Source organism: Anticarsia gemmatalis, chromosome 18, assembly GCF_050436995.1.
Source record: "Anticarsia gemmatalis isolate Benzon Research Colony breed Stoneville strain chromosome 18, ilAntGemm2 primary, whole genome shotgun sequence".
NCBI classification, from domain to species: domain Eukaryota; kingdom Metazoa; phylum Arthropoda; class Insecta; order Lepidoptera; family Erebidae; genus Anticarsia; species Anticarsia gemmatalis.
The window spans coordinates 10873644-10886818 of NC_134762.1; the positions used below are offsets into that span (position 1 = coordinate 10873644).

At 34.4% G+C, this 13175-nt stretch overlaps 1 protein-coding gene across 6 annotated transcripts in view; it reads left to right on the plus strand.

Annotated features, from left to right (window-relative positions):
- RhoGAP102A (Rho GTPase activating protein at 102A) overlaps positions 1-13175 on the plus strand; it is a 44134-nt gene that overhangs the window by 15074 nt on the left and 15885 nt on the right. For all 6 annotated transcript variants that reach the window (XM_076126302.1, XM_076126303.1, XM_076126304.1 and 3 more), the window contains exon 3: positions 7348-7458. In XM_076126302.1, coding sequence (XP_075982417.1) covers positions 7348-7458 — 111 coding nt within the window. The remainder of the gene's footprint in view (positions 1-7347; positions 7459-13175) is intronic.

Here is a 13175-nt window from a genome sequence, read left to right on the forward strand (position 1 = left end):
GTTGGCACTACTTACTGTCCTTAAATGGTTTAACCGTAAGAGATGTTTAATGTTATCACATTACTTTACATGGATTTCTTCCCAAAATAAGAAAAGGTCTTCAGTCCACAACACAAACTTAGTGCCAATTTGAGACTATGATTCGAAAATTCGAAAACAATCGTATACTTGACCTTACCAGTAGTTCTTCAACAATCATGTAGAACACTAGTGTTCAGTGTGCATGGCAACATGGTACACGTGTGTAGTCCGTGGAATGATAACTACTCGATACACACTATTTATACCTCGTCGACTACGACATCAATCATACGCTTTTTATATCGGAGCTTATGCTCTGTCTAACCACAGAGTAGTGGTACAGTATGGTACAGAATTGTTATTCATACGAATATAATAAAAAATAGTCGATCTTTCTGGTTGTCAAGGCAAGCTAACCTACGAAAGAGGAAATTTGAAAATTGTTTACAAAATATGTTACAAAAATCATTTGAATCCCTTTGCTGCTTGACTGCTGGCCCTTTCAAAACAATATAAGAAATAGTATTTTCTTACGATGATTATGAGTACGTTGAGATGCCATTATGCCATAATCAACAAATTCTTTAATGACTACCGTGTTACAAGCAGCGGTTGACTACAAAAAAGATTAGGAAAAAACGCATGTCTATTACAATTTCAATGTTTTTCGTATTCAATATCGGCTAAAATTTCTTGAACTTAGAGTATTATTTTGATGCTTCATTGACTAATAAAAAATAGATTCTTGACGAACTTTGTTAAATAGCTTACTCAGATTACGTTTTCAATAGTTGCAAGTAACTCTCTGGATACGCTGTGGTTTCAGTGAATCGTAGTGAATGCGTAATATTGGTATTCAGTGATGACGAATTGTCTATATCGAGAGGTATCGGCGACGCGACGTGACGCCACTTGACGCCGCTTATTATTAGTGGTATTTCAGTAGTAAATGGTTAGTGAATCATATTATGGGTTTTGAGAAAACATAGTTAAGCTTTATTGTAAATTCAATGTGAATTTTCAGCAAATTCAAAGTTCAACAAGAAACAGTATTTTGCATTGCTTTTAGTTAAATTGTAAAATCTTTTGACCGTCAAATATTTCTGTCATAATGTATACTTAACTAATACTAAATGTTTCACTTATGCCAGTAATTCGATCTATCTCTGCCCGATTTAATACATATCAAGCAAATACTTTATCGGTCATGTAAGATGTGGCAGTCTACAGTTAAATAGTGTCACTATAAAATCAGGAAATACCTAAAACTCCAAGCACTAAAAGTCCCTTGTAACGATATACTAAACTCCTCTTTTATCAAATACTTCGCAAATCAGCCTGTCACTACAGACATATTGAACGAGAAAGCCGCCGATACAAAACTAAAGCCAGTCAATTTATTCCGAAGCAAACATTACGAATCTGTCTAACGTCATTCTCGAGTTAATACGAGACAGACAAACGAACGACTCACTGTTCACGCTTGACAACTTTATTGTATCTAAAACTACCTTACAGATTATCTTCAAAGGAAATTGTAAATACTATTATAGGAATTAATAGACGTTTGAAACAAATTGATAGAAAAATGTAGCCGTTTATTTGATTGTAACGTTCTAGTGCAAAATACAGGAGCCGTTTATAAGTCAATTCAACTGATTGATTCTTGCTTCTGTGGAAATGTGATGTGTATAAATAGTTTCGTTATTGTTGTTTAAGCGAAAAGGCGCGAAAATGTATTTCAGTAGCGCTACCATGAGTTGGTAACTACAGTCTCCCGGAGACACTGTAGTTCTCGTAAAACTCGAACAGCGCCTCAAGCGGATAGTTAAGGTACCAAAATTGCTACCATATTTAATAACGTGTAGTTAAATTAAACAACAGTGAATGTAGATTGGCTTTGTCGTTCATTCTTTCCCTATTTGAGCCCACTGTTGTAGTTGCGTTCTCACGTTAACTACTCTAGTTTTTAACTACGCCAACTCATGGTAGGGCTACTGGTTGAACTGTGGCTTCATATTGTGCAATAAGGTGAATACTCGGAAAACTTACATATTGTAAACAGGAGAGATTTTTTTGGTACACCATCTGTGTTTTATTATATTTGAGCTAATAATAATTTAAAATAATACAGCGCATGTTACTGTCGATCGCAGGACGCGTGGGATTTGGTCTTAGTTTCATGTAGAAAAGACTTCGCAAACTCCCGTTTTCCAATAATTTTCGCAGTTAAGAAAGCCTAGATGCGGTGGTTTAAAAAGATAATGTTATTGCCAATTAAAATCCGTGGGTTTCAGGGGCAATTTCACTACCCAAAATACATTTCGGATAATCTGATAAATAAACTTGACAGAAAATATAGGAAAAATCTGGCGAATATCCACTGGCACTTAAAGTCGATTCCGGTTGTTGTCAATTAACATGACAGTCGTTAAGCCCCGTCAAAGGCTTTCGGGCTTGAACAACTGACACTAGTTTGACCACTAACCACACGATAAAGAAGAAAGACTTGATAAACTAACCAACACTTAACCAGGACAGGAGGTGGAAATTAACCTTACATTTTCTAGTAAATGGCAGTCGTTCGAATGGAAAGTGTCCATTCGTTCATGTGACTGTAATCACTCTCAGTGCAATGTGGGTGTGTAGCAACAACTGTTATTTCGTCTCTAATCTGGACTTGCGTCAGGAGTCGCCCGATGTTATCTCACGATCAACTCGACCTCCACTGATAAGATCCGGAGGAAACACGTGTAACTTTTTTATCACAGAAATGTACTCCTGTATATTTAGACAGGTAGAAAAACAAACTTTTCTTTCATAGATTTCTTTAAATTTCCAGCTGCGATATCAACGACACTTTATGAGTACTACTAAAGATAAATACTTCTACTTTCTTCTACTTTCGTCTTTTAAAGTAGGTTTTGTAAATTCAGGATAACTGCTTCTCTTAAATTTTTAAACCAGTGTATGGGGGTTTTTAGGCAATTTGCAATACTTGTGGTTATAGCTTGGTTGATATTGTTGATAATAATTACTAATTTAAAATTACCTTTATAAGATTCTTGTCGGTGACACATTTTTCGCGTAAGGCGAATCGCTACCATACATTAACTTTCAAACACACAGATCTAATAATCTTCTCCTAAGTACCCGTCAAAACCGTTCCAGTAATTTAAACTTGAAACGAAGACAACCTTCATTAATAAAACTAGCAATAAAAACACATCTAAATATTATTTTTAATTAACATTAACAGAATGTACAGCACATAATATAAATTAGTAGTTATTGCTAGTTGAAACGTATCTTTTATTTTTGTTCGCAAACGTGGATGTTGATAATTAGTTGTGATGGCACATAGTGGGTAGACGGACATATTATACAGTGTTATAAATAATTTCCACGACCCATTAATTATGGGGAACGCGTGTTGGAAGCAAAAATATCTTGATTAATTTAGTTAACATTAATTTTAGGTTTGTATTTTGGCTGCAGTAGGTCAAATGTGAGGTGCATTGGATGAGCGTGCTAGATTACAAAATGTATGCTTGTTTTCTCTGCTTCTATTCAAGCCTGATTATTGAATTGTATTAAATGTTAAACTAATATTTTGTACAATTTAAGACCCTCTTAATCTACTTCGTGCCGCTTTCGTGTTAAACGTTGGTATACAGTAAAGCAAAAAGAGTGTCTTGTAATATTCACTTTTTATTCCAGAAGTATAGTTGTATTATTTATATGTCTCTTATAATATTTTAAAATTGTTGGCAAATTGTTATAGCCGCTTTGATTGAATAAAATACAAAGATATGGTTTTAATATGAAAGCTTACACAACAACAAAAATCTCATAATTTCCACGAGCTCAAACATCGACATATTTCACAAGATACCGTGGAAAACTCTTTCAACTTTTCTCTTTACAGAAAATATAAATTTAAAAAATTTATGAACCAACAAAATATTAAGTTAAAACGCGTATAATATTTCTATGAGGTGTTTATTTTGAAACTGGGCTGTCGTATCGGCAGTTTGTTATTACGGCTAATAAAATATTATTATGAAACTAAGTGGCGTCGTGTTCAGTGATAGCTTTTACGTTTATTGTGAACTTTAGTTTTATGTGTTATTACATGAAGTGTTTTAGTGTCGCCTCCGTTTGTGTTGTCTAATAAATATTTATTAAGAGGAGGTATTAGTATGTGCACGCGCCGCTCACTGGAAACAGGGCTGGCGAAACCATTTTACGAACAGTGTTCGTAATAAATCTAGAATTATTGTTTTAAAACGGTTGATCTTCACATATGATACTTTATCACGAGCAATCAAGCAGTAGCATAAAATAAAGAGTTTTTTAATTCACTACATTTTCTTAAATGTGTTCTTAACTATTGACCTCTCATATAAGCAGAAGCCGCGCACGAGAAGCAGTGTAAAAGATAGAGTTTAGATATCACATCAAGGTGGGAAACCCCTTAATCATCGCACATATTAACAGGATAATTCTACAATTCCTTCGTCTATATCGCGCTTTACTTATGATCACAAATAAATCTACATGGTAACTACCGCGACTTTCCTTCATGCGACGTCCCTGCGACTCGTCGCAGACGCAGGCGCCGTTCGTTCCGCTTATTTACCGCGCATCCCACCTCGTCGGTTCACACGATGAACAAACACATCTGTGCACATTCATTACTCTCATTATTATTATATTTAACTAGCTGACCCGCGCAACTTCGCTTGCGTCACCTAAGAGAATGGGTCAAAATTTTCCCCGTTTTTGTAACATTTTTCGTTGCTTCTCCGCTCCTAATGACCGTAGCGTGATGTTATATAGCCTATAGCCTTCCTCGATATATGGGCTATCTAACACTGAAAGAATTTTTCAAATCGGACCAGTAGTTCCTGAGATTAGCGCGTTCAAACAAACAAACAAACAAACAAACAAACAAACAAACAAACTCTTCAGCTTTATTATATTAGTATAGATACAGGTGAAACTGAACAAATTTGATTGATGATAATCTGATTTATGAAGAACCATATTGATTCTTCATAAATCATACATTCGCGTGAATTTAAATATTTGAGTCGTTTGATCCTGCTTTCGATTTTATGTTCCTATCTTTTTATATGGTTCAACTATCTGTAAATATATGAGAAGAAAAAGAACCCTGAATCCTCCATATTGGCTAAATGCGCGTCTTTAGATTTCACAAAAAACAAACAAGGTAAAAAACGCTCAGGCGAGCAGAAATTTATCAGGATGTTTTCCTTTATAAGTTTATTTTTAATACTCACATGCTATCCGATGTTTACCATTCAAAAATATAATTCTATTTTAACTTATCAATCACACGGCAATTTATTTTTCTAATTAACATAGTGTCACATACCTTGAAGATTCTATTAGGTACAAGGATACGCTCTTCCTTGTATGTGTATTAAAATAGTTTCCCTAGTGGTTTTAAAGTTCAACTTTTTGTATAAGCTGTGACAGTCATTTTAAAACCTTTGTTGGAATCTAATAACTGACTGTACATATTTGATTTTAAACTGTCGCGAGTTGTACACATAATATTATAATGTAACGGGTCTTAATCGCGATTGAAAATTTAAGGTTAGAATACCCAATATGTTCACCCGACGTTTCGATTGCATTACAACGACGTTGTACGACGGTCGTTGTAATGCGATCGAAACGTCGGGTTTCGATTATCTCTTCAAATGTGGATGAAAAAGAATCAAATTTTTTATTTTGCCGTTACCGATATTTCCAATTAAAATTCAATGATAGTGCACGTAACTTGAAAATGTGCTTAGCAAATAAGTTCCTTCCTGCTATTACATAGATCTGTGTCTGATCCCTCGTGGAAATATTTTGGAAAACATTTTAAATTCTTAAATGCTAACCGGGTCATATTTGTTCCCTGACGACTGGACTTGCCGTTGGGCTGGCTTAGTATTATGTATACAAACCGCTATAGTTTAAAAACTTTGACATTTTCTAACTGTAAATTATGCCATACAAAATTCTCATGAGTAAGTAAACAGGTATAAAGTGAGCATGTGATTGTGTTGTCAGTGTGGCATTACTGTGAGTATAAATAGCGTGAAGCGCGCGCGGTATGCAATAACCGTAGTGTCTCAAAGTTTCAAGCGGCAATACATGTCATACTGACTATTGCTCACTCGCTGACTCAACAATACCAATGTGCGAGTCAATCGGGATGAGGGGTTTTCCAAATTCTTTTTCAAAATTCACTACGCCAATTAATTGTGTTAAAACACGGTGTTAGTCAGTAGTAATGAGAATCGAGAGAAGTGCTACATTTAAACAATGTATACTCTCAGCAGTCCCCTTTAGCAATAAGGAAATTCTATCATGTACTAACGTATTTTGTCGTACTCGTGACGAATTGTGTCGTAATTTGGTTTATTATCATAGATGTTCATTAATCAATTTCCTTTTTCGTATTGCTTCTTAGCGCTAATAGTTTCCCAAAATTGTAAGTACTATGATGCATAAATAATTCACACTTTCAGTAACGATCAGCTATAGCCCAATCGCGATTAAAACTATGCCTAAAGAGTTTGCAGTTTGATTCCAGCTCATGTGTTAGGCAATTTTAAAAACCCGTGCCTTATATCAGTAGCTGCAATTAAGACTGCTACTGAAAAGTGATATTGGAATCGCGATAGAATGTCTATTACTTATCATCGGAAAAATCCTCATGCCACGTGACAATGAGTAATCAACGTACTAGAGCAGGCAGCTGGCTCGCTCGCCGGGGGGCTGTGACCTGCGGCTTACAAAACAAGTGTCGTGTTATCATCTCGAGTGACGCCGCGACGCCGCCTCTAGCTTGTTTCATCTGCTCGGTGTATTTCTGTATTGTCGTGTACAAGGTGAAATTGTTTATAGTTTAAAAGTAATTGTAGAAAAATAATTGTGATTTGTTTGAAAATTTAAGTATAGCCTTCTAATAGACTAGCCTACCCTCTCCACAAAAAGAGTAAAAGAGCCTATAAAAATAGGTTTGAATTACAAACCATCAAAATTTTTCTGGGGTAGTTTTTTTACGATGTTTTACTTCTTTTCAGGCATTTACTTTACAAATCGCTAGTAGCAGTGAGTTACCAGACCCCGATATCAATTCTTTTTTACTATGAAAATATATGTAGCAATTCGAAGTCGAAGACCGAACCCCAAAATAGATATGATGGCGACGTCCCTTATAAGACAATTTCACCAAAGATTTTCCTTTCTTTTTGAGACGTACAATGATCTTATTTCTAATACATTATATTTCTTATTCAGAGAACGCAGTAGCAGCGACGAAGCCAAAGCGTCGTGCGTACTTGCTGAAGAGGAAGGCCCTCACCACCGGGTTCTTCGACCAGAGCCGCACCAAGGACGACAAGGATAAAGGTCAGTCTTACCATTAAGTCACTAAAACCATACATTACGATTTACGGAGAAAATTTGAGCGTATTTGACGAACTTTAAAAAAGATAAATAAAAGGACAGAATGCCCTGCAGGACTGTCTGTTTGCTTAATTTTCGTCTTCCTGACACGTGTAGGTAGAGAAGATTAATAGTGATACCATTCTCGGGATAACGTTTTGTAATATAAATATTTTGTAATGAAAAATACCAACAACTAAAGATTAAAGTCTCTCAAACTTACTTTAACTCGTAAACTATTCATAAAATACCAATTAAGAACAATGTTTTAGTAAATATGCAATCCATTACCATTCATGTAATAATATTGTAACCATTTCTGCACTGAAATAAATGAGAAATACCTCATTAAAAATAAACGCAAAAATGCCTCATTTCACATATTATTATGACCAAACTAAAACAGTCTTGTTACACTGACACAATTGTCCAAAACCACTCATTACACAAATATTCCAAGCACACGAGGTATTTGACAGTGTTGTCCAAAAATAAATAGTTATGAGTAAACAAATAGCTTTGATCTTTCACATTCGCTAACTGCCAGTAAGCAACTACAGCGCGCGCTATTTTTGGACGACGAGCTATTTTAAAAGTGAACGTAACTAGTGCGATATACCTTCACGCCCTATAGACAAGGAACTTTGATAACGACTTGAAGATAAAACACTACAGAAGGTGCCTTTTCAGTATTAAGTAGCTTAGATAATCAGTATTAACTAGCTATACATCTATCAACGCGGATATTGCATAGATGTGTAGCCAAATTTAATTTCGCGCTTTAAAGTTAGTTTGAATTCGGCACATATTATTTGCTTTTGTTCTGTGTTCTCTACCTATGGAAATAAGGCGCGATATTATGCATGTATCGTTTATTCTCTCACAAGTGCGAGATAAGGATGCAGTTCAGAGATAAGAACAATGACAATTACTGCAATGCAAATGTGTTACCAATAAAGTTTTCATCGTAGACATCTTAGAACAGGGTAAATATTTAACTCTCAAAGGTCAACAAACTAAACTATGGATCTAGAATTTTCAATTTTGCTTGAACTACACGCTCGTTAGAATTGCTACACAGGCAACCTAAGAAATCTAAAAGTTATCAACATTTCTATATATTAAGACTGATGACTGATTCTATGAAATGTTTGATATGTTTCACAAAAACAATTCTAAAGAAACAATATGTTTTGTAAAACACGCGGACAGAGTGAGCGCGTGTGTCGGCCGTTAAATTGCAACTGACGCGTAAACAATGTAGCATTCCGTAGACGCCTACGCCGTAGCAGATGTCGTAGACAGGTAAACGATACGTCGTGCTGAAGGTCGTTTACTGCGAGCTTTGTTATTGCTTTGTTTTTTAGTTTTAGTTTAAAGTCTCTTTTTATAGAAGTTTTCTATGAACTTTGCTTTTTTTATATGAGCCTTAAATACATAGTAATAAAATTGTGGCATAATATTATTGTATGTAAAAGTACCGTTACTTTAAACGTATGTTGTATACATACGTTTAAAGTAAAAAGGTACGTAAGGGAACGCTTATTTTTTTTTAATATACATAATTATAACTAACTAATATAATAACTGAACTTAATCAGAAACTAAAATATACTCAAGAATAGATCCCTGTAGATACTTTTTAGACTGAAAACCGTATAAAAAAATATCAACTAATACTTTCGCCAAATATTATTTATTCTAAAAATGATAAAATGTAATTCACTTACAACGTCTGTAATTTTTTAAAATCAGTATTAACTTTATGCTTAAACAACTCACACTAGTCTGCAGTCAAAAGAATTTTTACGCTTTCGCTGAATTTGCGCGTAATGTTGTTGCCATGGTGATATGTAAACATGTTTGTAAACGCTTATCATTATAATGTCTTCCACGAAAATTCAAATTTGAGGAAAATGCTATAAAGCAACACGTAAACAAAATACCTAACAGTTTTAATCAGAATTATAGTTTAACGACTTTTTAATCACAAAAATATTTAATTTCCTTTTATTGGTGCATGACAAGATGTATGGTTGTGGATGAAGCAAGAACAGTCAGTAAGGGTCGCACTAAATGGCGTTCTTGGGGTTTTAACCTCTACGGAAAAATCGAATCTAGGAATCCCGAAAATAAGCTACAAATTGAATCTATACAAAAATTTACCAACAGACATTAAATTAGCTACTTTTATTGTCTATCGAAAAACAAGGATTCTAACTCAATAAATATTTAGCACATCCATAAAGTCACACAGAATAACTTTAACAACCGAATCGTAGAACAAACGCGTCCATTTCTAACATGATAATCACCAGCTCCACGGTTCAATGGCAACACGTTATAATTTACATTCTACTTTTATTCTACAATACTAAGGAATGTACCGTTAAATATATGTTTCTTTGAAAGTCTCAAGGATTTACGTGATTAGGAGAATACAATGTTTTTCGCCAGTCGTAAAATTTTACGTACAACATGGATACGTGTAGTATTAGTACTATTTGTGCGTGTGTGGGTTTCTTACTTTGATTTTTGTATTACAACTCTTGCAATAGGATTTTTTGCTTTTTAGATAAACAAAATCTATACAAATTCTATATATCTTTCTATTCAGCCCACTTCTACTCACTGTTGAATTCAGGCCTCCCCCTCAGGCCCTCAGTACCCGATCCTGCGCTTGTGTTATCCACTGCAAAGAAATTGAATCAAAATTCCTATACCTATTCATTGCAGTTTAAAAGGTTACATCGATTCCAGAGTGACTGTGTTCTATGAAGCTATTTCATGCTCGTCTTCATTACAATTCGTGATAATACAATTATGGATTATTACTATTTCCCTAGCAACAGACCAGATCTCGATCTATTTCTAGTAGAAGCATTAAAATATTACATAAATAACAGAAAACTTACAAGAATTACAACCGACTGAATGCATCCATTGTTTACGCGCCACGTCAACTCGCGCGCCAACCGAATCTATCTTTTTAAAAATGGCGGCATTTTTTAAGAAAAAAGTTCCTTAGCAAAGAGGCGGCAGACAATTCAAATATTCAGTATTTGAATGAGTGCCAAGTGTACTACATCGCTTGCTAACAGGCAAGTTTTATCAACATACCGTATCGACATCTATTGATTTATGTAATATTTCTGTGAGTGGTAAACAAACATTGAGATGAAAGATTGCGTTCGTTTTATGTGAAAGTTTGGACTGGCTGTTTGAACTGCTTGTCTTGTTATTTTATACTTACAACGAGGAAAAAATGTTCAATAATGTTTGAAGTTTGAACTTTGGCTACCTTACTTTTAAACTAGAAAATATATTTTACTAAAATCAGCTCTTATAACTAAATCAAAAACGTATTTATCGCAAAATATTTTATGAGTTTAAAGTCTTCGTAATCTCATAAGAATTTTGACGTCAAAATAAATTAAATCGTCAATTGTTTAAATATAACGTTTTGCTAAGCCGTGAATGACGAAATGCCAGTGTAACAACGAATAAAACCTGGGGAAACCCATTGCTCATGAATAAGTGTAAAAGAATTAAAAACTATGAAACATTTTTCAATTGTCAACTATCATTCTGTCAACAACACTATTATTTTGATGATCAATCGCTTTTGCTGAAAACGTTGCTTGAAAAAATACCTACTCGTTATTTTGTTTTACCTACAATATATTTTACCTGGAGATTCTTGAGTACGATTTTTCAGTAATATTATATACGAAGATAGAAGTAAAGCTAAAAAAATTGACCTAGAATCCACTACGCTAATCAAGTGCGTGTTTGAGACTTTCAAAATTTTTTCCATTATAGAAAAACAAGTGATAATTATTTGTAATACACACAATACATGACTTCGAAGTGATTTATAATTGATTATGACTCGTGTTTAAAGGATATGCCATCCTTAAATTACGAGTCCCAAGCGAAGAAAACGAATGAGTATTGAGTATACTACTTGGCCGTAACCACAAATATGATTAAAAAGTCTAATTGTTTTAACATCCGCGTTTTTCTAGATTAGAATATCTTTGTTGTTGCTAGGTAAAAAATATTTTTTTCTTTCTTGTAGAACAAAATTCACGTATAAAAATGAGTATGTTTGGTATTTTGTAGTGGGTTTGGGAACATGTAGCAGTGACGGGGCGAATTCCTACAATGTTGTTATTCTAATAGATGAAGAGGAATAAATAAAATTCCAATGGTCGAAAATTAAGACCAGAGTCATAATCTTTATGTGTAGTATAGTATATACTGCATATATATGGTATAGTAGAAACTGCAGGGTTTAACATTTTTATCTGTAACACTTATGAGACAAAAAAGGTACTTTAGAGTTCACTTGACAAACACTATCCCTCCTATTCATAAACACACTATAAACCTATTTTAGTTAAAAAGCTTCCTTAATATGTTTTCTCTTTTTAATTTCGCTAAGAAGCGAAAGAAACAAAACACTTTATAAGCCTTTCATATCTTCATATATTTTTATGAATAAGAGGGTATGACTTTACCAGAAGCCTGTGATCATCATGTAAGTGGTCGTGCCTCATTTCACGTTTCACTCGGATCTGTATGATGTTCTTCCTAAAACCGTGCGACCCAGATTATATCAAGATTATAAATATTTGTATAAATATAAACAAAATGCAATGCAGATGTTTATTGTATTGACAAATATATGACAAAACACGTTACAAATTAAAGAAGGAGTATTTCGAATACAATGCCATCGGTACGTAAAGTTATTTTTTATTACTTCTTCCGGTATCTTTCGAAAAAACACACAAGTCAAATCAATTATAATTACTTCTTAAAGCGTTAAAACTTTACCCTGAACTATGATAGAAAAGAACATGAATCAGAAATGAGCACTGTGTTGCTATATCGAGGCACTAACCGATCCAAACAACAGCACAAGTTCATCAAACACACAAAAAGAATGACTAACTCGCAAAAACGAGAATCTAATCGATAATCCAGACTGACTCACGTAAAATGTTTCTCAAATATGAATTTGAAAGCGTAAGCGCCTCGCACGTATACAATGTTGTAAAAATAGTTGTGTAGAGCGGGGCAGTGAGAAATGTCTGTCAGCGCGGCCCGATATATATTGTTCAGAATCTGTTCGAGATAAACACGCATACTTTTGATAGGCCCAACTGGTTTTTATTGCCATTTTCACTGGAACTCTGTCTGTTTCCGTTACGTTACAGCCACGGCAACCACCCGTGATGATGAGACGTTTTACCACTTTCAAACGTTAGATGTTGATGCAGATTCACACAGCTACTCCTCCACTCTCTCTACTTCTGAAAGAATACTTTAATTAGCAACGAACGATAGCCATTTGAAAAGAAAAGCTCTCCGTCTAGACATCTTTATTGTATATGGGACCAAGGCTTGAACCATTCCTTTAAATTAGTTTTATAGTGACTGCATAAACCTTACGCAGTTAAATGACAAGGTAATAACAATCAATGTAAAAAAGACTATAACCAGCGCAGATTGTAAGCGGTAGGGCAACGTAGGGTATATTACGTTTCAGGTGATTAACTATTGACCTTTTGGCCCGCTTCTTTCTATCGAGAACCGACTTTAACCTAAGCCCTTTGAACTTATTTAATAACGAGTATATTACAGCCCAAGATTATAATCACAAACTGGGTGAG